Here is a 25,437-nt window from a genome sequence, read left to right on the forward strand (position 1 = left end):
CTAATGTATTGTCTCCCCATATTAGCCGCATTATACCCGCTTAATTCACCTTACATGATGCCACTGAACGATTGCCTCTCGTGTATATGACACTTCAGCGCTCGGCTGTGTGTTGCTTTGACCAGTTTTGACAGCATCACCCCGCTCGGAGCAGCAAAAAACGGCAAAGGAGGTCCTCTCCCACACGGAGGGTGGTTGTTGTAGATTTTTGCCTTGAAGAAATGGGTCGTTTTCTTTGAGTCGAAATCAATCGCTACCTAAGGACACATTTCGGCAGCGTCTCTCGCGCTGGAACGGAAGCCGTAAACCAGCAACAACAATGTTTACATATCAGTGCAATCAAGTGCATACCGTTGTGTGTTGAATTTCCACCCACTCCCACCACGGGGCCGGACGGAAGTGGGAACGGAAGGGCAGGTCGGTCCCCGAGGGAGCGCAAAACGACGTACAAGAGGATTGTGTTGTTTTAGGTGGAAAAATTAGTGTCAGCAGAAAGATTGGTGTGTTTGTGCGTGTGGGTGTGCGTTTGTTTAGTCCAAACATTGGCGAAGCAAACGGGGTGGATGTTTGTTTATACGGCCGCTACCAATAGCTAATAGTTACCAAGAATTTGATAAGAACTTACACGCTCCTCGGTGCTTCCATGTGTATTCCACACTATCAACCCCTCCCCCCGCCGTATTCAAAGATGGGCCGTAGCAGCAAATCTGCGCTGCAGTTGTGCCAGTGTTAGCGACGGAATGTGTGTCTGCTGTCCCAGATCATAGATATCCCACCGAGTGACTGGCAGCGCAAGAGGGGCGGCACATTGTGGCACGGGTTTGTCGATATCCCGAATGAACTATTTATTGTAGAAAATTGTTAGACAAAACCCTTGTCGTCATGTTCGGGAAAAGCTCCAACAGGAGGAGCAGGTTCGGCAGGAGGCAGTAAAACATTTCCGCCAGCAACTGTAGTGGCAGCGCGCGCCACCTTTGATGAAATTAATTATTTGTCTACGCAACAGCACAGGCAACAAGCAGTGCAGCGTCACGAAAGCTTCTTCCCATGCGGAGACGCCGGATGCTGTAGGCGGCGGGTGGAGAAGGTCGTAATTAGTCACGACGACTTGCACCTTCCCGATGGAGATGAGCCACTTACTGTCACCGCGAACCACCTGCACCGCCACACACGGTAGAAAACGTCCCACTACTATCGGCCCTACGATACACGATGATGCATCGCCACCACGACCACGGCGATCAAAGCAGGCGCACCAATGGAGAAGCAAACGGAAGCGAATAGAGCAGGAGGCGAGGACAGCGAAGACGACAAAAACAATGGGTCATCAGCGGGTCGGGCGAAAAATGCACACGATGGTGTGGCTGGTGGTGCTGGTGCAGCTGCTACTGCCGTACGTGCACGTCGGGCTAACGCTGGCCAAACTGCAAACGGCAAGACAATCGTGCGACAAAACGCGTCGAATATTCACCCAATCGTATGGGGAGATCAGCGACGGTCCGGCCGGTTCTAATTACACGCAGGTAAGAGGGTGGAGAGCAAGCTATTAGAGCGCTTTTTGATCGTTATCTAATGATTTTTGGTGTGTTTCCCCCCCCCCCCCCCCCCCCCAGGACTCTCACTGCGAGTGGTTGATAAGGGCGCAAAATGATAGTCAATTTATAACGCTCAAATTCCGCAGCATGGGCACCGAGTGCTCGTACGATTACATCTTCATCTACGATGGCGACTCGTTCCGGTCCCCGCTGCTGGGTAGCTTTAGTGGCAACACGGAACCGCAGCACGTGATCGCTAGCTCGGGCAGTGTAAGTATTGGTTTTGTTTCTCCGTCGCATAATTGGCTGTTTCACTCGTCGTCATAACACTCTCTTTCTGATCCCCCTCTCCAATAGATGCTAATTTTACTGTACAGCGACACAAACTACGTGCTGGAGGGCTTTCGGGCAGAGTTTTCCGTTACCAACTGTCCAAACAATTGTACCGGGAATGGGCGATGCGTGGACCATGTGTGCGTATGCGATCGAGGTTGGATTGGAAGCGATTGCAGCCTAGATGCGTGTCCCGATCGGTGTGGAGTGGGCGAAAGCCGGGGGACCTGTGCCGGTGATCGTTGTGAATGTTCGAAGGTAAGGATTTTGCATTCAAATTACACCTGTACCTTATGAATTTACAACGAAAACTCGTCCTTTTTCTGCTTTGTAGGATTACCTGGGACAGTCGTGTGGACTACATCGCACAAATCCTGCCCCAAAAGAGTGGCATTGGCTTTCCAACTCCAAAAATGGATTGCCGCCAAGGGCGGCACATACCGCCATTTACTACGAACCGGCCGACGCACTGTACGTGTTCGGAGGATACAATCTGAACGAGGTGTTTGACAGCATGTACGTGTTTCGGTTCGAGCGCAACCAGTGGGAGGATGAGTGGGGTATTCGGGTGGACCATAACCACACCGAACCGTCGTCCGAGGAGGAAAAGCTGCTCCGCCGGGCACAGTTCCTGGAGGAGGAATCAGAACGCCTTTCCCGGGAGCCAAACTTCCTGAGCAATGTTATCTACACACTGTCGGACAACCGGACGGGAATTGGGTACGGTGAAGGACTCTCGAATGGATCGCGCCCGACAGGCCGGTACGGCCATGCAGCGGCCGCCGTCACCGATGGGTTCGTAGTTTTCGGTGGAAAGCTTGCCAGCGGTGAGCTCGCCAACGACCTATGGCTGTACAACGTGTCCCACAACGGGGGCAGTTGGTTCGAGCGGGCAACGGACTCCTCGATACGGCCGCCAGCCCTTACCCGCCACACGCTAACTCTTGCCGGAGAGTTTCTGTACGTGTTTGGCGGTGCGATGGAGGACGGTGAATTCTCGTCCAAGCTGTTCCGGATACGGCTCGTGCCGGACGCACCGGAGGAGGACGCATGGGAAGAGGTGATACCGCGCGGTGGCAAATCGCTCGACGTGCGGATGGTGGCGCACACGACATCCTACCAGCGCGCAACGCACTCGCTCATCGTGTACGGTGGACTGGTGGCGAATGTGGCCCGCTTTTCGCGCCTTTCCGAGCGAATGTTTGCGTTTCAGCTGGACCACATGCACTGGGCGGAGCTGCAGTACCCGCGGACCGCACTGCACGATGGGTATGCACCGCGAGAGCGGGCGTTCCACACGACGAACATAATTGGCAACTATCTGCTCGTGTTCGGCGGGTACTCGCACAAGCACAACAAGGAGGAAATATGCTACGATAACCAGATGTATCTGTACCATCTTGGATGTCACAGTTGGATCAATCCGGAAGTGCTGGGGCCCGGTCCGGGGAGTAAGTTCCGGTATCCGAAGAAGCAGGGAGTGTTTGCGCATGCTGCAGCGGTGCGACGAGGCAACACGCTGCTCGTCGTCGGTGGTTACCATGGCAATGTGAATGGGGATCTGCTTGCGTACACGCTGCCGTTGATGCTGGTGGTGCACGATGATGTGGCGTTTGCACCGGAAGCGGCCTGCCCACGGCACACATCGTTCAACGAGTGTCTGGCAGATCTGGAGTGTGGCTGGTGCTCGGCGGACAGTGTATGCTATGGCAGGACGATTGGCGCGAACTGTACCACCAATCTGCAGACAACGCGCTGCAAGGGCATCTGTTCGGTGTTGGGCGATTGTCACTCGTGTCTGGTGCACGGTACGTCCACGCTGGATGAGGGTGGCGAACGGGTACGGAAAGGTGGACAGCATCTGCTGCACATGCAGTCGATTGCGCACAAGCTTGGACTCGATCGGTGCACCTGGTGCGTGCAGAACGCTCGCTGCCATCACAAGGACGACAATTACGGCGTGTGCGGGGAGGACACACCGTCCCAGAAGCCGGGCTGGTGGGGCTCCAAAGGCACGGAGGTGACAAAGCCGAGCGAGTGCACATCGCAGGACAAGCGGCCGGGACTGACCTTTCTGAAGTATCTCCATCCGATGAACGTGTCCATGCCGGATGCGGTGATGATCGTGAACGCGACCATGGCCGATTTTACCTCCCCACCCACAAACACACCGACGGAACAGCAGCTCGGTGGGCAGGTGGTGGCCCGACTGCTTGGCTTCATTCGCTTTCCCCCGATGACGGATCAATCGATGGCGCTGCTCCAAGCGTGTGTTAGTCATGCGGATGCGGTTCTACGCACGGTACAGGTGTTGTCACAGACACGCCGCAAAGCGGATCACTCTGCCAATGCACCCCTCACGACGCTTGCGCTGGATACGATGGTGTCGACGAACATCACCGCAAACGAAAGCGTTTGCGGCATGGTGAAGTGGACGGATCGGGCCAACATACTGGTCGACTTTCAGGCCCAGCGAAACAGCCGGACGGCGGGCGGGTATTACGGTGGATCGGGCGCACATCATCATCACCACCACGGCCATCATCCGGATTTGAGCAAGATGAGTCTGCAGCACTTCTACGGCGGTGTGTTGCAAGCGTTCACGTTCGAATTTCTCGAACCGTACGCCAACGGGACGGCGTGTGGAGCGTACAGCAACTGTCTGGAGTGTCTGTCCGACTCGTCGTGCGGTTGGTGTGAGCTTACGGGCAGCTGCTTGTCGCGCAAGGCGAACGAATCGGAATCCTGCCGGCGGGGCTTGAACTGGCGCTATCTAACGATCCAGCCGGCACACTGCTCGAACTGCTCGAACTTTGTGTCCTGCGAGCAGTGTATTGGACACTCGGGCAATCAGTGCGAATGGTGGACGGAGGATGCGACCTGTGCGCGGAAGGGACGGTCGGAGGCGGCCGTACGAACGCTTGACCAGTGTCCCGTGCCGTGCTACCTGCGGACGGATTGTTCCTCCTGTCTGAACGATCGTGGCCGGTGCGTGTGGTGTGAAGCGACGAGTCAGTGTTTCTCCTTCTCGGTGTACACGAGCGAGTATCAGTTCGGGATGTGCCGGGAGTGGCTGGATCAAACGCTTCCGCTCGGTGGACCGCCGACAGTAGAGCAGGACGGGACGAGTGTACCGATGGTGCAGCAGTGCAAGTCGTGCGCGAGCTACCAGAACTGTTCGTACTGTTTGCGCTCGCTTAGCTGTGGCTGGTGCTACGACACGGACAATCCGATCAACGGTGTGTGCATGCAGGGTGACTTTAACCGGTCGGCGCAGGGGATGTGCGAAAGGGGACAGCTGCTGTTGCTGGGGGCGACGAACGCAACGGAGGAGCAACCGGTACGAACTAGCTGGGCGTACGCCCAGTGTCCGGATGTGGATGAGTGTGAGCTGCGACTGCACGACTGCCACGAGCAGGCGGAGTGTAGCAACACGCACGGCTCGTACAGCTGCAAGTGCCGGAAAGGGTTCGTCGGCGATGGTGTGCGCTACTGCCGGCAGACCTGTTACGAAACGTGCGTCCATGGCCATTGCTCGGGCGCGCCCGACTTTCGGTGTGTGTGCGATCTCGGCTGGACCGGTGTCGGGTGCAGTGTGAACTGTGCGTGCAACAATCACTCCACCTGTCTGCAGGGCGTGGGACGGTGCGATCGATGCCTGAACTGGACGGAGGGAGAGTTCTGCGAGCGGTGCAGCCCGGGCAGCTTTGGCAATGCGACGACGGAGGCTGGCTGCCAGCGGTGTGACTGCAACGGGCACGGGAATGTGGCGCTCGGCATCTGTGACGCGAAGACGGGCGAGTGCTACTGTCAGGATTACACCGAGGGTTTGCGGTGCGAGATGTGCAATCGGAACTTTTACGGCGATCCGAAGGACGGTGGGCAGTGCTACCATCAGTGTGCGTCGCGTGGCGTACTGACGCAGGTCGGTACGCAGGGACTGGGCTCGTTTCAGTCGTACCGGTCGAGCTGGAGTGGGCAGGAAACGCGCGAATGTCTCTGGATCGTGAGTCCACAGGGGCGTGGTGGTGGTGGTGGAGCAGCAGCAGGAGGAGCGGGAGGAACCAGCGCTCTGTCGACCGAGCTGCGCAACGCGATTATACAGATCGAGATCGAACCGGAGCGCATGAACGTGACGTGCGGAGAGAATGCGGTGTACGTGTACGACGGACTGCCCGATTTGACGGGTGTCGCGCAGCAGAAGCAGCTGATTGCGGTGTTTTGCAGCGAGGACCGTGGCTCGTGGAACGCCGAAGCACGCTCCGGCCATTTGACCGTCCACTTTAAGAAGGGTCCCTCGCCGGAGCAGGGCTTCAATGCGATCTACTCCGTGCTGAGCTGTGCCGCGGCGAGCTGTCAGCGGCCGTACCTCTGCTCGGACGATGGGCGGTGCGTGTGTCCGAAGGGGTTCACCGGGCCGCGCTGCATGATGCGCATCTGTCCGTCGGATTGTAATGAGGAGAGCAAGCGCGGCACGTGTGACAATGGGTACGGGCGGTGTATCTGTGCGCCCGGGTACGGTGGGGACGATTGCTCGCTCGCCGTGAGGCCGTCGAGCGTTGTGTTTACGGAGCTGTTCAACTCGTACCTGGTGTCGGATAGCTTTGAGCATTTGCGCAAGACGCTGCCAAGGTTCGGCCACTCGCTGGTTGCCGATCGGCGGGGATCGTTGTGGATGTTTGGCGGATACTCGCTATCGCACGGACCGCTGAACGACATTCGTCAGTTTGATACGAAGAACAACACCTGGATGCAGGTAAGGATTAGTTTGCTCTTTTTTTTGGGTCCAATTAGTATAATAATAAATTTCTTCTCCTTTTTTAGGTTACCGTTGACTCTAGTCCAGAAGATCGCATGCCACAGGGTCGCTACTACCACGCGGCGGATATCATTGGTAGTCGACAGGCGATCTACGTGTACGGCGGACTATCCCGCAACGGCACCCTGGATGACCTGTGGCAGTTTGCCCTCCAGACACAGCGCTGGAGCTTAGTAGTGCCACAGAACGCAACACGCCCTCCAGCACTTGCCGGGCACACCCTAACGGCGGTTGGACGCGAAGAACTACTTTTGCTGATCGGTGGCTACTCCATCAGCGAACGTGGCGGCGGTCTGCAAAGCTCTGTGTGGTTGTTTAACGTTGCAACTGGCACCTGGTCCATTGTGACCACGCACGGCTCTTCGCCACGCGGAATCTACGGCCATACGGCCGTCTATCATGCGCAAAGCTCAGCCGTGTACGTGTACGGCGGCGTACGCATCGGCGACAGTGGCAATCTCGCCGTCTCGAAGCGGCTGTACGCGTTCAGCATTCCTACGCGCCGCTGGACGGAGCTACCGTCCTTCATCCATCACGGACCGGACTACGTGCCGCCGGCCCGCTATCTCCATTCCGCGGTAGCAACCGAACACTACATGCTGGTGTTTGGTGGACGTGTCGCGGGCAACGGTACGGTATCGCTAGCCCGCGAGGAGGTGATGGTGGCGTACGTGTACCGCTGCAATCAGTGGATCCGGCTGGCGAAGGATGCGGAAAAGGTGGGCGGCAGCTACGGACATACGTACGCGCAAGCGATGGCACAGGACCCGGACGGTGGCTCGATTTATGTAGTGGCCGGCTGGGACGGAAGCAACCACTGCCGGGTGACGCGCATCGATCTGCCGGCGGACATGTGTGAGCTGTGGAGCGGCTCGAAGTACTTCTGCCGGCAGTACTCGGGCTGCAGCTTCTGCTCGGTGAAGGGCATGCCGGGCGAGCCGGCATCACACTGCTACTCGGCCGGTGGATCGTACCATGCCTGCGAGGGGTACAATGGGACGATCTCGTTCAACAGTGGAACGTCGTGCGACAGCGAGTGGATTGGTCGGCGGACGTGTGCGTCGTTCATTACCTGCTCGTCGTGTTTGGCCACGTACCCGTGGCACGGTGAGCAGGAGTCACCATGCAAGTGGTGCCCGGACTGTCATCCAACGTTTAGCTGCGTGGACCGGACGGCTGACTGTGGCATGTACAATGGGTGCATCGCCAACCAGACGGCCATTCTGCAGGACGAGTGTCCGGTGGGGACGGCTGGTGGACGCTCCTGCTTGGCGGATGATTGCGAGGCGTGTCTTGCGCTGTCGGGCTGTAGCTGGGAAAGGGAGGAGCAAGGAGGAGCAGCAGCCCGGTACCGCTGTCAGGAGCGGCAGGATGAAACGGAACCTCGAAACGACACAAAGGTCGAGCGTTGTCCGCTGCCGTGCAATGCGTTCCGGAACTGCAGCACGTGCGTGAAGCACGACAGCCGCTCGTCCGAGTGTCTGTGGTCGACGCAGCTGAACGAGTGCATTTCCCAAACGTTCCAGCCGCTGTACTGCTCGGGCGGCATCTGCGGGCTGGTGGTGAGCCCGAACGATCCGCAACACTGTCCGGAACCGTGCGCCAGCTTTACGCAGTGTTCGAGCTGCCTGCGCCACGCGTACTGTGGCTGGTGCTCGCGCAACGGCACGGACGGGGACGGCGTCTGTACGGAGGGGTCGGTCGATGGGCCGGCCAACCATCCGGCCGGTGCGACCTGTGCGGCCATCTATCAAACGCGCAGCAAAGCGCCCGCCAACACGACGGAACCGTTCGGGTGGAACTACTTCAAGTGCCCGCCGGAGAACGAGTGCGCCAACGGGCATCACAATTGCAATGCCAAGTCGCAGCGCTGCGTCGACCATCTGCACGGGTACGAGTGTGTCTGTGCGCCGGGGTACAATTCGTCGAGCCTCGCAGGCGGTGGCGGTGGCAGTGGTGGCGTGTGTGTGCCCGTTTGCAGTCAGGGTTGTGTGCGGGGCACCTGCACCGAACCGGACGTGTGCAGGTGTGACTTTGGGTATGTCGGAGCGAACTGCAGCATACAGTGCCAGTGCAACGGGCACTCGAACTGTTCCGGCGCGGACCAGCTGGATCGTTGCGGCCAGTGCCACAACAACACGATGGGTGCGCAGTGCGACAAATGTCTCCCGTTTTACGTCGGCGATCCGCGCAACGGTGGCACGTGCGTGCCGTGCGTGCAGTACTGCAACGGGCAGACGGATCTGTGCATTGCGCGCGAACAGGAAGCGACCATGCGCAACATGTCCCGGCAGGAGCTGAAGCGCCTGGTGACGGAGGGCCCGATGACGGACGCGATTTGTCTCGGGTGTGGCAACTACACCGACGGCGATCAGTGCGAGACGTGTGTGCCCGGGTACTTCCGCAAGTCGGCCACGCCCGGGAAGGCTTGCTCGCCCTGTGAGTGTAACGGGCACGGGGACATGTGCGATCCGATGACGGGCGAAAAGTGTAACTGCGGCAACAACACGGAGAGCGATAACACGTGCTCGTCGAAGGGCAAGAACCACGCGTTCAACTGCTGGTCGCTGCAGTGCACCAAGTGTCGCGATTCGTACTCGGGCCATCCGAACAATGGGCATCAGTGCTACAAGCATATCACGGTCGAGTCGCGCATGTGTTTCGACGCGAAAACGATCGGTAAGCGAAGTGAACGAGGGGTCAAAAGAAAATTGGCGATGTTTAATGAACGTTTTTTTCCCCTTTCCAGACGAGTGCAAAATCAAACCGCAACCGCTGAAGCCGGGCCAGACGGTATTTTTCGTGATCCAGCCGCGCTACATGAACGTCGACATTCGCTTCATCGTGGACGTGACGCAGGGTGAGCTGGATTTCTACATGAGCCCCACGGACGAGTCGTTCATTGTGCACACCAACACCAGCACCGGCGATCACGACATCCTGCTCGACAGCCGGTACGTTTCGTTCCCGCAGCGCGTCGCCGGCCCGACGCTGTGGTCGCCCCTGTCATCCTCCACCTCGCAGCCGGACGAGATGTATCCGCTGAACATAAAATACTCGGAAGAGCCGCTGGCGGGCGATAAAAGCTCGCCCGTGTGCGGTGGGCTGCTGAACGAGGGCTTCCACGTGACGGACCGGACGGCGCACGATCTCATCACGTACGTTACGCTGCGCCAGTGCAAATCCATACTGCGCGTGTTTGGCCTTAAGAACCGGCTGGTCGTGACGCTGCCCCACACGGTGCACGCACTCGGCCAGACCAAGTTCTACATCGCGCTGCGGGCCCGGCCCGGCTCGACCGCCAGCTACGGGCTGGTGTTCTTCCGCCAAGACCAGCTGCACATCCATCTGTTTGTGTTCTTTTCCGTGTTTTTCTCGTGCTTCTTCCTGTTTCTGGCGATCTGTGTGCTGGCGTGGAAAGCGAAACAGGCCGCCGATATGCGCCGGGCTCGTCGGCGCCAGGTGGTCGAGATGCTGCACATGGCCAAGCGTCCGTTCGGTCGGGTGAACCTATCGCTCGAATGCCCGTCGGAGGGTGGCGGCACTACACCGGCACCGCAGCGAAGGCGTGGCCGATCGTCGAAACATTCCACCGGAGGCAGTGCAGGGAGTAGTGCGACCGTAGCACACGCCCACCATCACCATCACCATCATCACCATCATCACCATCAGCAGCAGCATCATCAGCAACAGCACCAACATCAGCAAGACGTTGGGCCGATAGCGCTGGAACCGACGGCGGATAATTATGCCGCCGTCGGGACCGTGTTTGTGCGCCTGCCCGGCAAACAAAAGGCCCAGATTACGCTAGCACTCGCCTCGGCGTTGATCGTGATGGGGGGTCGCTCATCGTCCGGTGGCAGCTATCCGTCCCATGAGCGAGCGGCCGGTGGCCGGCACCATCGACGCCGCAGCTCACCCGGCGGGGGAAGCGTGTGCCAAGCATCGCCACGTCACCATCCCCTGCACTACTACAATCATCATCAGCAGCAGCAGCAGCAGCACCAGGCGCAACAGCATCTCCGAACGGAACCGGTCGATGTGGTGGGCCCGCTGGCGGAACGGCAACCCTTTATCGAGGTGCACCACGAGCAGGTGCCGATGCAACCGCTCGCACAGCAGAACCGCGAGCGGCAGTAAACGAAATGAATGGAGGAAGGAATCTGAAAGCTCTCAATTAGTGGAACACCGCGACCAAGCGACCAAACTCTCGGGTACCGAAAGGGAAGACCTCTTTTGGGCAGAGTGATTGAGAGTTAAATAGCAAATTCTTTGTTATATTTTGTTCCTTTGTTTCTCGGGGGGGTTTTTTCCCCCCGACTCAATCGGGGTAGCAAATTCGGGAATTCGGGGAGGGGAGCGTTTGCACAGGTATTATTAGCTTCATTTTCTTATTGGATTTGCTTAGTAGTCAAGGAAATGATTCGCATGCTTTATGTCCGCCGCAGATTAGTCCAATTAGATTCTGCTTTTCATCCCACCTTCACCAATGTACGTCGTGATCGTGTCTCGAAGGTTCTGTTGGTCTGTTTAAGAGTTTAAGGTAGGGAAGAAGGTATTACGTTACGATTGCTTTTTGTGTTTGCTTGCTTGCTTTTGCTGCCCCCGGTGCACAAAGCGACCAGCGTATGATACGTAGATCAATGAGTTTTGTTTTTTTTAATGATTGTTCTATGTTTTTCTGTTCAGTAATCTCACTGCAAACGCAACAGCACAACTCACCTTTTCACGTGATTTATACGGAGGGTTTAAAATCTTTTTTTTTTAGCTTAAACTTAATTCTATTTACAATGTTTCATTAATGCTAATAAGATTGTAGGTGTGAATTAGTGAATTTGCCGTGACTGTGGCAAGACTCTTGAGCTGATCTCGTGTGGGGGTATCTTGTAAGCCAAACTTGCAAACTGCAACTGCTGCAAGTGGGAGTAGGGTGGGAGGGGTTCGATTTTCGAAAAGACATGCATCTATTGCGTCCTTTGCAGCAAGCCATTTCGAATGATTTTCACGTGTTTGTGTGTGTGTGTGAGTGTAATGTGTGTTTGTATATGTGTGAATGTTGCGTGTGTGTGTGTGTGTGATTCAGCAGCGCAAACGGGAAGGGAATGAGAACGAGTGCAATAGAGAAGATACTTAACAGCTTTAGGTTAATTGCAATCCGTTTTAGGGGCAGTGTATTATCATTAAATAAGCGAAATAGCGAAACATATTAAGCGCAGTACTACTACTACTGAATACTAAATAACTAAATACTAACACTACTACTACTAGTACTACTACGACTACAGTCCTAAGCCACCGTAACCAAAACGTGATACCGAATGTTTACCAGAATCGAGGAGATCGATCTACATATTCACACTCCCATGTGGCCATGTATGTGGGCTGCTGTCCTACCGTTGGGGGGGGAGGTGAATCATGATCTCGAAGCACAGCACACTCGCAAGTATTTGTTAAAAACAAGCATTGTGTTTTGTTTTGTTTGTTTATTTTGCCTGCAGCCACTGCAGCACACTACACTAACACTACACGTTTGTTAACTATGTAGACACAGAAACACATTGAAAATGCAGCTTACCGATCTTTTTTACTACTACCACGCCGCACAGCTAATGTGCTGAAAGTTTTACCAGTTTGCGCGAACGATGTACTCTCTTGGTTGGAGTGTGTTTGTGTTAGTTTTTAATAGTTTTTTCTATTGCAGTACAACAATTCTGCCCTGCCAGTCCAGTGTGTGATTTTGTGTGATTGTGTGTGTATGTTTGTATGGCCAGGTGCTCATCAACCCGATCAACCCAAGAGAGAGTTAGAAAGCCAGATGTATCAAAAAAGAATAGAGTAGAGATACGCGAATAGAGTTTAGTACATTTGGCGACAACTACAACAAAAAAACTGAACAAAAGCACTTAAGAAAGCCTCTTCCCCCTTCCCCTTCCCCCCCAAAAGTGTGGTATACCTCCCCTTTAGTGAACAAACGTTGTAGATATTAGTGTGAAGTAAGAAGCCCAATAATGAAATGTAAGAGGGGAAAACAAAAACCAAAACGTTGAACAATCGCCCAGCATCATGAGCAAAAGGGGAAACAAATCCTTTTTCGGGTCCGTTTTTTGTAGGACAAACGGAACACACAGACCCCGTACATCCGTCGACAACAAGCGGCACAGCATAAATTCCTGTATGCTGCTGCTGCTGCCTGCTACTAAGCATTTTGTATATGATCGCGAACGGGAACGCAAACAAACATCTAAGCAAACAGTGTGTAGACCTAAATAAAGTGAAAAATTAACATCCAAAAGGTGTTGGTAGACGCGGGTTGCTGACAAAACATCCGATCCGAAGCAATCCATGGCTTTGAAAACGCGTGCTCCCCCCTTCGTGCCGTGCACGTAGCAGGCATTGCCAGCAATATCGAATGTTCAAAACGGTTCAGTGCTCGGAACGGTTCGACGCAACATCCCTCTTTGGCCAACACGTGTGCTAGCAAGCAGCCAAATTCTTTCTTTGAATTCTTCCTACAATCCCGTTGTGTGTCGTTGAAACAATGAGTGCGCGACCTTCGACGGCCTCGTTTGCGCAGCAGCAGGCGACCGACATGCTGGCAGCGATCATCGCCCAACTGCCGGCCGTGCCGAGCGGTGAGCTCGATGATGACGCGGCCGGACCGCCGTCCACCCGTACCGCCAACCACCCGTCGGCCTCGGTCGCCGCCATCCAGCAGTCGAAGCGGCTGGCCAAGCTGAAGCAGAAGCTCGACCGGCAGAACAACTTTATGGTGGAGCTGAAGCGCAAGATTCGCGAAAAGGAGGCGATGAAACCGAAGGCCGACTGCGATCGGGAGGAGCTGGCGTTTCTGCGCAATCGGCTGAAGAAGGAGGCGGAGCTGCAGCACAAGCTGCTGGCGGATGTGATTGCGGAACAGCGCCAGGAAGGGGCCAACCAGTGGCAATCGATCCCGCTCTGCCCGGACAAGCTGGACGAGTACTGTGCGAATCCGTGGACGATCGGGTCGGTGCCGGTCGGTGAGGATAGGCGCTTTTCGATCGATTCCACCCTGTCGGCGCTCAGCTCGGACGAGCTGGTCGGGGGCGAGATGCCGGCTGGCTGTACCGATGCGAAGCTGGTGGAACGATTCGAGAAGGAGCTGATGAACCGCGACCGGGTGATTGAGATCCTGCAGGGCCGGCTCGATCGGCTGTCGGCGGATGTGCACAAGGTGCGGCGCGATAATGACACGATACTGGACCGGCATCCGAAGCCGGTCGCCCCGATTACGCCCCGCTTCTGTGAGACGGACATGATGCAGCGGTTGGAGTTTTATCGAACGAATACGGAAACGTTGGGCCAGAATCTGGAGGAGATGGAGAGGGCGCTGCACACCATCCAGCAGGAGCTGGGCCCGATGGGTCGGGAGTCGGAGTGTCCGGTGAAGGCTGCGGCCTGTGCCAAGCCATCGCATTCGGTGTGCGAGAAGAGTCCGGCAAGGAAGTCAATGTCGTACTCGCGACCTTCCGTAGCGCATGGGAGAGCTTCTACGTTTTGTGATATGAGCGAGAGCTGTCCGCTGCGTGAGTCTGTTGCGCCATCCACCACCTGTCCGATGCGTGAGTCTGTCGCACCGGCCGTATGTCCGAAGGATGGTGAAGCTCAGAAGCAGTACACGATGCTGCTGCAGGAGTACACCAAGAAGACGACCGAATGTCGGCAGCTTTGCGAGCGGTTGGCCAAAGCGCAGGCCGGCCCGGAAGACCCGACGCCCGAGGACACCGAGCGGGAGCTGCTGAAGAAGCGCTGCTCGGAGCTGCTGGACGAGCAGGACGAGTTCCGGGTGCTGATCCGCGAGCAAGCGACCCAGCTGGACGACTACCGCGCCCGGTACCTGGCCGCCCAGCAGCAGGTCGAGGAGCAGCGGCTGCAGATGAGCAAGCTGCAGGTGACGAACCGGCGCGTCGAGAAGCAGATCAACTTCGAGATCGAGCAGATTAAGCGCAAGTTCCAGGACAAGCTGCGCCACCTAACGCCCTATCCGCGGCTGCTAGAGGACGAGCAGGCGAAGGCGGAACAGTTGAAGCAATCGAACGAGACGCTGTTTGCCGAGCTGGAGCGTTCGCTGCGGCAGGTGAAGACGCTGGAAGATCGGCTCCATCAGGTGCACGTGGCGAAGGATACGGAGGTGAAGCAGGCGCTCCTGCAGTCACAAACCGATCTCGAGCAGACGCAGGAACGGTTGGACGTGATGGCGAAGGAGAAACAGCAGGTCGAAGAGGAAGCGATCCGCTGGCAGCGCGAGCTGGACGAGCTGCGCACCGAGAGTGCCAAAATCATTGAGCGGGCAAACCAGCGCGTGGAGAAGGAACGCGAAACGGCTCAGAAGCGGTACAGTCAGCTGGAAAGCGAGCTGGCCCAGTGTCGTGCTGAGGCATCGTTTACGATTGGAAACAGGGAGCAGGCCCTGCGGGAGATGCATTCCCAGATCAAGGTACTGTCGTCGAGCTTTGATGATGCGCAGCTGCAGATACGTTCGCTTCGCAATCAGTTGGCTTATCTGCAGAACGAGAAGTTGGTCTGTATGGCGTAAGGATGTGTTGTTTTTGGTGAAGAGTGGTTAGGTGATGGAGGTGACTATTCAAATTTGGAGCTGATTGGAATAAATTGGAGATAGGAAGGATCTACAAAATATTTTGGGATTTTTCGGAGTACTCCAAATTCAGTATCTACGCGTTATCTTTCACAGGTTCATTGGTCGTCAATCGCGTAATGAGTAATTCTACAACTCAGATCTTTGTTTTATATCTTCCAATAATGATTTTATTCCACTGACTTTGACTCGTTCCGGTTGTTGGCTTCCGTCCGTTGTCCCATTTACCCTCCACCCTACCCAAAACAGCGAACGTTTGCGCCCGACTTTACGAGTAAGAAAACGGGAAAACCCGGAACTGGAGTGGAGCAATTGTACAATAATAATTATTATTATTAGTACGTAAGTGTAAATAAAGAACCTAAGAAACGAATATGGTAGTAGTGTTGGTAGTAGTCCTTAAACTCAACTAGTGTTTAGCAAAGAGCGAGAGAAAGATAACTGGTAGCACTTGTAGTGGCGCAATACCTTGTTGTTCATTACATTTATACACATTTGTTCCTCCCTTTTTCTTGTCTCTTTTTGTTTTCTCCTCTCTTTGTTGCTTCTCTCTCTCTATCTCTTTCTCTTGTTCTGTTCTGTTCTGCTAGTCTTTCTGCTACTTTGCACTTTTCGTTTGTAATTTCAAACCACCATTTCTTCCTTGCTTCATTTTCATCTTATTCTTGTCTTCTCTCTAGCTTTTGTTTTCCTCTTTTTCCTCTCTATCACCCTGTGTTTCTCTGTGTAGTTCACTGTTTTCTACTTTCCCTTCTTTTGTTTTGTAATGCTCCTTACTGGTTAATCCGTTTTGTTTAGCCTTTTTTTTGTTGGTTCACATTTATTTTCCTGAAATTCCTTAAAAAGTTTCCGTTCTAGCGTGCCTACACGCTAGGCTCTGCGTTTAATTTGTTTGTTTTTTTTACAATTTGTGCTGGAACACACCGTAACACACACAGACACACACACATAAATATCAACGTTTTCTTCTTCTCTTTCTTCCCCTCCGCTCGCTGCCTTACTGTTGCTGGAGCAGCAAGTTTTCCAGCTCGTCGGCACTGCGCATTAGGAAGGCGGCCGACTCCCGGTAGCCGGTGACGAGCTGCTTCACCGCGGTAATCTCCGCACTGTTTAGCTTGTGGGCCAGTATCGGTCGCTTCATCGACAGATCGGTAGGGGCGGCTGCAATGATCAGTGAAAACAGCAATGAAAAAGAAAACACGCGGGGCATTAGCATGGTTCTGCACGGTGGGTAGCCTTGCGGGCTTTCGGGGGTTTGGCTTGGCCTACAGTCGCTCAGCTGACTCCACAACTCACCGGTGCCGGCAGCGGACATGGTCGTGTTGGTCGTGGCACCGCTGCTCGTGCTACTGCTGTTGTTGACCGAGTTCATAAAGTTCTGGTAGTGCTGGGAGCGGTTCGAGAAGCCGGTGTTGTAGTCGTGAAAGTTCGAGATGGTGGGTACGGTCGTCGGGATGGTGGGCGTCGAGCTGGCACTCGCACTGGGTATGTTGCTGTTTGCAGTGGAAGAGAAGAAGCAAGAGAAGCGCGTTAATCGTCTGTTGCTCCTTCCGATTGCATACATTTAGGCGGTTTTGCTTACAGCTTCATCTGGTTCATGTCCGGGGTCGGTGTGCTGGGAACGGGCGATATCTTCGGCACGCTCGTCATCGGTTCACTTTTGATCGTAGACACGGAGGTCGATTCCTGTTCGCGGTTCGCTAGGGTCTGGTACATGGTCGGCACTGCCGTCGGGGACTCGGCCGACGTCTGCAATGAGCGCGGCAGGGAAAGAAAAGAGCAAAACCAACACACCCCGAGATGCGTTGGACATGGGCGCCATTAGTATAGCCGTGGCTCGTTTGCTATGGTTTTGCGCGTGTGTGTGTGGGTGTGGGTGTCTGTGGTTGCCTAAAACGAATGGAAGGCGCCTAGGGAGAGCTGTTGCTAAACACTCCCGCCACTCCACACCCTTCCAGCAAGCAAGCAACAACAACAACAACGATGGATGGATGGACACGGTGCGCGCGCGATGCATTTGGAAGCGACCATTTTACCATAAAACTTACCGCCGCCGGTTGACTGACCGTCTGGCTGATCGGCTCCAGCCCGATGCGCATGCGCTTCGCATTGAGACTCTCGTTCTCGCACGCCACGGCCAGTATCTGTTCCGCCTGCACCGACGTGAGGTGGGCCGGCGTGGGGCGGGACTGGAAACATACAAGCATACCAAACCGATCATACCCTCCGCCAGCGGACGTGCTGCCACCCACCTCCTCGTCCGTGCCCGCCACGGGACTCACCGTGTTCTCCCAGCCCTCGCGCGTCTTCTTGTTCCGCCGGCACGACTTCAGGTAGGTGCGGATGCGCTTCCGGGCCCGCTCGGCAAACTCCGGGAACTGGCGCGTGCAGGAGTCGATAATCGCTTGTATCTTTTCCTTCGGCTGCTTCGAGATCGGTATGATACGGTCGAGGTTTTCGTCCACGAACAGCCGCACGAACATGTTGAACGCTTTCAGCCGCTCCGGATCGTTCACCGTCGCCTCGAGCCGATCCTCCGAGTCGTCCTCGGACAGATCGTCCTCGTCCTTCTGCTCGGACGAGTTCGTCTCGTCCTGCTGCTGTTCGATTGGGGACGATTGACGCTCACTTACCGGCAGTTGGTTGAAGCTCGTCTTGCCCGTCATCGCCAGCGCGTTCTGGTACTGCTGCCACAGGTTCGTCATCGTCGCCAGGTCCGGTCCTTCGCCTCCGTTTTGTGCTGTGGTGTGCAAAAGGGGAGGACGCGAACGGTCAGTAATGGGACACGCTGGGTAAGCGGTTGAGGATACCACTAACATTTACCTGCCGCCGAGTTCTGGTAATTCCACGCCAGTAGCATCAGCTTGAACTTGTCCGCATCTTTGATTAAACCTGTTGCAGGAAGAAGAGAAGGAGAAGAAGCAGAAGAAGTAGAGGAGTAATTACAGGGAGGGGATTTAACAAGTGAAAAACAAGAATGAAAAACATACCGGCATACGCATCCTCACTGGGCGTGTTGGCCGTGCTTCCATTGTTTTCCGTCGTCTCACTGTTGAACGGCATGGATATGGAATCCTGCAAGCAAAGAAGCAGAGAGTAAAAACACTGTTAAGAATGTTTGAAAAAACGAAAAATGGAAAATGATTGAAGACGATGAGCAAAAATAAGAGAAATATAGATAAAAATAGAAAAAAGCATAAAAAGATCTTTCAAACTAGATAATACCAATGGATAAAAGAGAATTGAATTAAATTAATCTATACAAAAAATGAGATTCGCAACCTCGATAACCCTTTCCATTAGAAAAATGCATTAAAGCGCAATGACAAGCACGGGATTTTGCAACCAGTGGGGAATTAAAATTAATCATAAAGATGGAACCACCATACAGCATCAATGAGACCGGATACAGCTCACACTGGAATACAGTGTGTAACTCAAAGAGTATTTTTGTATTATTTTTTTTTTTTTCAACAGTTTTGCACATCCCAAATTTGTGTTGTTTTCATTTTCCGAATTGAAAAATTGATTTCCTAAATTCAAATAAAAACTGCTTACAATTTGCGCACGGGTGTATTTACACGCACACCACGACACACACTCCTCTATCAATGCGTATTGATGGGAAATGCCGCAGCCCAACGCGCCCTCGCTGAAATCGATGAAGCAATGCAAAAAGCCTACCTTTAGGCGCCATAAAAAAACGAAACGAAAAAAAGCGAAAAATACACTCTCACCCATCCCTATGAAATTGGAAAAAAGGAGAGAGTGTGTGAGAGAGAGAAAAAAGGAAGTGTGTGTGTGAGAGGGAGAGAGCCATCCCTCGAGCCTTTTATAATCATGGGATAGGTGCGTGGTAGCGCATTACCATCCACATCCCGCGTAATATGTGTGTCACTCTGCGCCACCATCATCATTCCGGCTGTGTGCCCATCGCCCGTTTCGCGCGGACAGTGCGTTCAAAAGGGGTTTAAAGGTGTATGTGTGTGTGTGTATTCCCCCTTATTTTGCTCCTCGGTCCGCGTACGCAACAGGATACACCACCCGGCAGGAGCGGTGTCAGAAAGGGGTGAAAGGGTCCCTCCAGCAGCAGTTTGCTGAATGCTGAGCGGTGCAGAACCCGGCGCTTGCTTGGGTGAACGGTGCGTGAACGCGAAAAAAGTATCCTTTTCAAAAGCGCGAAGAAGAAGGGGCGGGGAGCGCACACTAGTGTGAGTGAAGGTGTCACGAGAGCGGTTGTTCAAAGGTTGCTTTGTTTGGTGCATTTTTTCTGTTTAATTGTTTTAATGTTTGTTTTCATTTTTATGGTTTGCTATGGATTATTCGTTCATTATTTTAAGTTCTTTTTGTTCTTTTGTTTGTTCTTTATTTATTTGTACATTTCTTTTTTCTCTTTTTATTTTTATTTCCTTTTTCTTTTCAACAAATACAGACTTTTTCCGGACTTTTACAAATCATATTTTCAATTCCATTTTCCCACAGTCCAAAGACGCAAAACGGTTGCATTAGTGTGTTGCACGGTTCCACCCGACAGGCAAAACTCCCATTCAGCCATGGAAAGAGAGCACCATTCCCCGAGGGGGGTGGGGACAGAAAACCATTCGCGCTACTGTTCCCTTTTGCTGCCCTACCCCTCCCGCGGGGCCCCGGTGACGGTGACATCGAACGCTACTTTCATCATCGTACCGGGCGCGCGCGTGTTTGTTCGTGTTTCGCCCGTCAGCCCGTCCGACTGCTTTTTAAAAGCCTTCGACTCCCTTTGTGCGTGCGTGTGTGTGTGTGTGTGTGTGTGTGTGTTTGTGTTTGAGGGAAGACGCGAGAGAGAGAGTGGTGTGATCCTGTCAAGGCTGGAGGGTCGCGCGGCACCGGGACATTTCTAATTCTTCGCATGTGTCCCTCGGGTATGCGTATGCGTGCGTGCGAGCGTGTGTTCCCGCGCGGTTCCGTTTCCTTCTCCCTTCCATCACCTTCTCTCCGCCCTTCTTTCTACGGGGGAGGATTGTGCACCCTCTTATCGAGAGTGCGTTTGTTTTTTTTTTGTTTCATGTGCTCGTTCTGCTCGCTTCTCACTTTCCCTGTCCTGTGCTAGACGGTGACGACGGTCACAAGCGAATGTCGCGGGAAGTGTCAGTCAGCTCGGTCGGTCGGTGCTCGTGAAAGGGGAATATAAGCACACACACACACAAAGGGAAAGAACTCCCCAAAAACACCCTTCCTTGCGAGTGCCAAGCCAAAAGGGGGGTTCACCCTTTTGTGTTTGTCGCGTCCCGAGGCGAAAGGTTTTTTGGACATCTTCAAGAGCGTCACTGTTGAATCCTTAGGATCAAGATGATTCGCACACACACACACATACACACAAACATAGTAAGATAGACGTACAGCTCCCTTCCAAGGCTGAAAATGAAACTTTAGCCCTTCGTCGATGTAAGAATTCCCCCATCTTCATAACTTTCTTACACAGAGGAGGTGTAGATGGAGACGAACCCCACACGAAAGGAATGAAGAAAGACTGTGCGTGTGTGTGTGCCTCTAGAATCCCCCCCATTTCCCCGACCCCCTTTTTATCGTCCACAAGGATCCTTCTCATTCGCAGCAAAGGCAACTTGTGCGAAGCATCCAGAAGCACCACTTCCTATCGGGTCCGTTACCCCATTACACTCGACAGTGAAGAAGGAACACACACACATAGAGGGTACACAGGCACACACAGAGCAGGCAGCATCACCCAGTAGGATGGATGCTTCACGGGCCAACCAACCAACCCTCGTCTAGCAGTGTCTAGCATCGTCGTTTTAATTCCATCCCGCCTCCCTCCAAATCCCAAGCACAAAATCGGGAGTGAGGGGGGTTGGACGACGACTTAAGATTAATTAATTTTTATATTTTCCGACCCGAAACCGTCCGACCGGGCGTCTCGGGCGGGAAGCCCCGGCCGAGAGATAAGACTTCTTGAGCGGTGAAACCTTCAAACGGGTGTCCAACGTGGGATGGAAGAAGGAGGCGACGACGACCGACGACCGACCGACGGACCGACAGCTCCCAATCCCAAGGCCTGCTTGTGCTTCTTCTGCTCCCGTGTCCGAAAACTCCATCCAAGACAGCCAAGACAAATGCGCTACCAACCCCGCGTCCGCTGCCGCCTTCCCACACACCCAGCCACACAACTCCCATCGTCATTTTCTTCATTTTCGTTGACGGGGGAGAGGTTTCGGTTTTTTTTCCCTTCTCTGCTGTCGGTCCCTTGTGTTCGTTCGCCTTGCGTGCCGGAGGAGGAGAGGGAGGAGAGTTTTTTTGTTGTTGTTGGTCCGCTTTGTTTTTCCTCCAATTACTCGCACTGCGTCCAAAAACCCCCACACTGAAGGATGACGAAGGGATGAAAGGCGCCGGTTTGATGAAAAAAAAAAACCCGTGCCCCGTGTGGTGGAACAGTGAGGCACAAAATTCGATTCGCACACTCCCTCTGGTGGTGCTGCTGCTGCTGCTGAATGCCACGAACGGGCCACGAGAAATGGTGGACCTTTCTTTTCCTCTTTCCTTCCTTCGGTTTCCCCCTTCGATCCATCCCATTGCAAACCTTTGTCCTGTCACTCGCCTGGGCACTGGGAGTGTGTGTACTTTTTTCTTTCCCTACACTCTGCGCCCAAGCCACACACACACACACACAGCGCAATAACGGGATGAAAGGGGGAGGTGGGAAGTGTTTTTAATTTGTTCCTTCAACTTTCACGCGTTTTTCTGTTCCTTTGGTGGACGGTTTCAGGGTGGTTTGGTGTTGTCCCTTCCCCCCCTAGGAGAAAGCCGGAACGGAAAAGCTTTCTACTTTTGCTTCCCTGCATTGTTCGGTCGTTTGTGTGACGTCTATTTCTAATCTGCTTTTGAGTTGGCGAAATTATACTATTTTTTATCTTTTTAGTAAACTATTTAAGTAAAAATTTTCTAAAAAAATATGCATTAAACGTTGAAATGTATTTTAAATTTCGTTAAGATGCGATATTCCATAAAGATAACTAAAATACTGTGAATAATCACAATCTGTTGTGACGATTGCATACCTTTAGGCGGTTTTCGCTGTGGAAAATCTTTTGAGGCATTTTACTTTGCGCTACCTGTTGATGGACCTGTAGCATCTTATAGAATACATCAGAAGTATCGAATTAGTCTGATGCATGAGTGTATTTGTTTTAAAATGTTCTCTTTATTCGCTTTTCTTTAATAATTGCCAATCATTGCTGTACATCAATAGCTTTGGCGTAAAATTGTATAAAAAAACATCTCTCAATCTTCTTCTCTCTCTCTCTCTCTCTCTCTCGCTCTATAAATCTCTCCTTAACCATCCCACTACGAGCGCGAAAGTGAAAAATTTAATCATTTTCCACGGTTCATCGCAACGTTCCTACCAAATATTGACCAATTGATGGAAAGGAAACTAATCCCAGCGACGGTACCACCTACCGTCATTCGTGCGATTCGTTCGATGCCAGCAGGGAAGGGGCGTTAGAAAACCCTCCAACTGAAGGCAGCAAACCCTCTACCCAACTTTTTCTGTACCTCTTGCACACCGGAAAGATCACCAGCGGGACTGGAACCATCTTAGGGCTGCTGAAAACCCCCACACTGACGCTCTGTTTCTTGTTTGTACGCCGGGAATGAAGAGATGAGAATAGGATACAAGGGAAAGGTAGTGTTTGGTGGCTCGTAGCCCCCTGCGAATCCTGGTACCGTTTCTTCTAATTCAACCCATCCTGAGGTGAGTGTGTGAGTTGTTGCTTGAGCGTGGTTCCAGCGTGCCAAGCACCCCTTATTCCTTATCAGAAGCAAAGAAAAAGGGAAGAAAGAAGGAAGAGGGCGTTCCATTCCCAAAGTACGTGGGTTGATGAGGGTTTAGCACGATGGGAGGTTAGAAACGGGCACAGGAAAAGCTGGAGATTTCTCATCCCCAAACCTAAAACCCAAAGCCCAAAAACCTCCCCAGTAAGAAAAGTCTTCTTACTGTGCCAAGTACGGCAGGGAGGAGGGAGTTTTTCCGTACCAAAGTCAACGTCCCACCAGTAAATGGACCGAGGGCGGTTGAGGTGGAAGAGAAAATTGCCAAAGCACGGGAGGGTTTGAGGCACCAAAGCATCGTCCAACACAGAACACAGAAGGGAGCCGGCGAAGACGAAGGCACAAAAAAAAGGGAAGAAAGAAAGCCACGAAAAGCAAAGAAGTAGAAAGAAAGGGGGAAATGGGATCCGGTTTTTCCGAAGCGCGTCTCAACGGCCGTTCGGACGGCCACCCCCCCCCCCCCCCCCCCCCCCCCCCCGGGCGGTACGGTACGGTGTTCCGCCTCGGAACGGACATTCTTCTTCGACGTCGCTTTGAGTTTCCTTCGACCGCCTCACAACAACCCACCCAACGGAAGGGAGAGAGAGAGGGAGGGCGGTGGGTGGATGGGTGGGTAAAACTGTCAGGAATTAAAAAAGATGGATGACATGGGGGATGAACGGTTTCGCTTCTTGGAATGTCTCCCACTCCTTGCTGTAAGGGAATGGAAGCATGAGGGGAAGGGGAAACGAGAAGATGAAGGAAATAGAAGACGAAGGTGAGCTTCTCCGTTCGGTTTCGGTTCGGATGGACGGATTTTCCCTTTTTATCCACCACCACCACCACCATCCCAAAACACCCACCGACCCACCCACTCCGCCTTCAGCTTCAGCGGAAGCGGTGAGGGCGGATGGGAGAATTGGGATGGGTCGGGGGCACGTTGGCACGTTTTTGCGACTGCCGGTGGCGGTCGCGCGTTCGTCTTCATCTCTTCCATCTCTTCTTTTCCCGCTGCCCTGTACAAGCGCGCCTGCTCGCCGACTGAAGGGGGAGGGACGGGAAAAGGAAGGGGCCACGCGCAGCACACGCGGGACGGCAAAATGGAAAAGTTCCATCATCGAACCGTTCTCCCACTGCTGCTGCTGCCGCTTCCACTCCCTCCCTCCCCCTCCAATGGGTTTTTCGTGGGAGCTGAAGGGGAGGAAAAACGCCCAAAAACCCAAAATGCCGAACGGACTCGGAGTTTTTCTTCTGCGGTTGGTTGTGCAAGTGCGGCGGTGGGAAAGAAGGTGGTGACCGGGGGTTCTGTGACGGGATAGACACACACATACACACACACACAGAGCCACACGCAGCATCGAAACACGTGGCTGAGGAGTATTTCGCTTCCACCGCTTCTCCTTCCCTGTTTTTTTTCGCTTTGACACGGGAAAGCAAAAGACGGAGGAAAAAAGGCATCAGCTCGAGGGGAGTTGGGTTGGCTGCTTTTGCCGCGCCACCCCGCCAGCACCAGTACACCACGGTTTTTGGGATGGATTTTTATGAAGAAAATGAGTTTCTGATGAAGACTGCCTGCCAACCCACACCCACCCATAAGGAGGGGGCAAGAAAGGGGGGGGGACAAAAACCAAACGGAAGTGAGCAAGAAATTTGGCCGGCTTCCCAAAAAAAAGAGGATGGAAAGAAAGGCAAAGAAGGAAAGAGAAGCGGAGAGAGAGAGAGAGGGGGAAAAAAGAAAAACGACGGGACATCATCGAAACGGCACAGTCGGGGCGGCGGTTGCTGGTAGTGGGGGATGTCTTAGCATCGACTTTCCTTTTTCCCTTCAAGCCATCCCACCCCAAATCAGGGAGGGCACACACACACACCCCGAAGCAGGGGCGCAAGAAAAGAAAAGCAAAAAGGGATGGACGGGATATTCGATTGCGGTTCAATTAAGAGATTGGACCGTCCCGGGGGCAGACGGAATGGACGTGCACACATACAGAGAAGGGGGAAACAAGAAGGGCAAGTCAAAAGTTATGAGCTGTCGCTGGTTCCGCCGCTGGTCGCTCTGTGGGATGGGGAAGGAGGATGGAGCAAAAAATTGGATGGACACGCAGGGATTCGGGTTTCAGTGCTGGGAAATCGTTCCTTTCAATTCAATACACACACGCACACAAACACACACAAACGCGGTATGACGGAGGCACAACAGTGTCCTCTGTCCTCTTATCCCCCCCCCTTGTTCACGTGCTGTCCAGTGCAAACAACTAGCGAAAGCAGTGCAAACAATTCCCTGCCCGTCGAGGCGTTTTTCGGTAACAAATATTAAT

The 25,437-nt window shown here is 53.7% G+C and overlaps 3 protein-coding genes across 5 annotated transcripts in view; 2 read left to right on the forward strand and 1 right to left on the reverse strand.

Annotated features, from left to right (window-relative positions):
• The first annotated feature begins 40 nt into the window (after positions 1 to 40).
• On the forward strand, positions 41 to 12,979 carry LOC120955262 (multiple epidermal growth factor-like domains protein 8). Its single transcript, XM_040375968.2, has 6 exons — positions 41 to 1,523; positions 1,614 to 1,805; positions 1,893 to 2,126; positions 2,203 to 6,624; positions 6,693 to 9,366; positions 9,437 to 12,979. Exons 1-6 carry the CDS (start codon positions 1,122 to 1,124, stop codon positions 10,825 to 10,827), a joined length of 9,315 nt encoding a protein of 3,104 aa, XP_040231902.2. The 5' UTR covers positions 41 to 1,121; the 3' UTR covers positions 10,828 to 12,979.
• A 63-nt stretch (positions 12,980 to 13,042) lies between these two features.
• Positions 13,043 to 15,328, forward strand: LOC120955264 (golgin subfamily A member 4). Its single transcript, XM_040375972.2, has one exon. It carries the CDS (start codon positions 13,226 to 13,228, stop codon positions 15,257 to 15,259), a length of 2,034 nt encoding a protein of 677 aa, XP_040231906.2. The 5' UTR covers positions 13,043 to 13,225; the 3' UTR covers positions 15,260 to 15,328.
• Positions 15,329 to 15,429: 101 nt separating this feature from the next.
• Positions 15,430 to 25,437, reverse strand: part of LOC120955263 (nucleolar protein 4-like) — a 51,445-nt gene continuing 41,437 nt past the window's right edge. The window contains exons 6-12 of one of the 3 annotated variants that reach the window (XM_040375970.2): positions 18,310 to 18,394; positions 18,143 to 18,211; positions 17,602 to 18,059; positions 17,356 to 17,508; positions 16,902 to 17,068; positions 16,616 to 16,812; positions 15,430 to 16,480 (exon numbers count right to left, since the gene is read on the reverse strand). In XM_040375970.2, the coding sequence (XP_040231904.2) occupies positions 16,317 to 16,480; positions 16,616 to 16,812; positions 16,902 to 17,068; positions 17,356 to 17,508; positions 17,602 to 18,059; positions 18,143 to 18,211; positions 18,310 to 18,394 (1,293 nt within the window). In that variant the 3' untranslated portion in view covers positions 15,430 to 16,316. Of the gene's footprint in view, positions 16,481 to 16,615; positions 16,813 to 16,901; positions 17,069 to 17,355; positions 17,509 to 17,601; positions 18,060 to 18,136; positions 18,212 to 18,309; positions 18,395 to 25,437 lie in introns of all 3 variants that reach the window. The other 2 variants (XM_040375969.2, XM_040375971.2) reach the window with 2 other exon arrangements.

This window comes from Anopheles coluzzii, chromosome 3 (genome assembly GCF_943734685.1).
Source record: "Anopheles coluzzii chromosome 3, AcolN3, whole genome shotgun sequence".
NCBI classification, from domain to species: Eukaryota; Metazoa; Arthropoda; class Insecta; order Diptera; family Culicidae; genus Anopheles; species Anopheles coluzzii.

Bases quoted from the DNA above. Each gene is read 5' to 3' on its own strand.
- LOC120955262 (XM_040375968.2), top strand. From the start codon at position 1,122: ATGGAGATGAGCCACTTACTGTCACCGCGAACCACCTGCACCGCCACA. The intron at 1,524-1,613 runs GTAAGAGGGTGG...CCCCCCCCCCAG, and splicing joins CCGGTTCTAATTACACGCAG to GACTCTCACTGCGAGTGGTT. The intron at 6,625-6,692 runs GTAAGGATTAGT...CTCCTTTTTTAG, and splicing joins AGAACAACACCTGGATGCAG to GTTACCGTTGACTCTAGTCC.
- LOC120955264 (XM_040375972.2), top strand. From the start codon at position 13,226: ATGAGTGCGCGACCTTCGACGGCCTCGTTTGCGCAGCAGCAGGCGACC.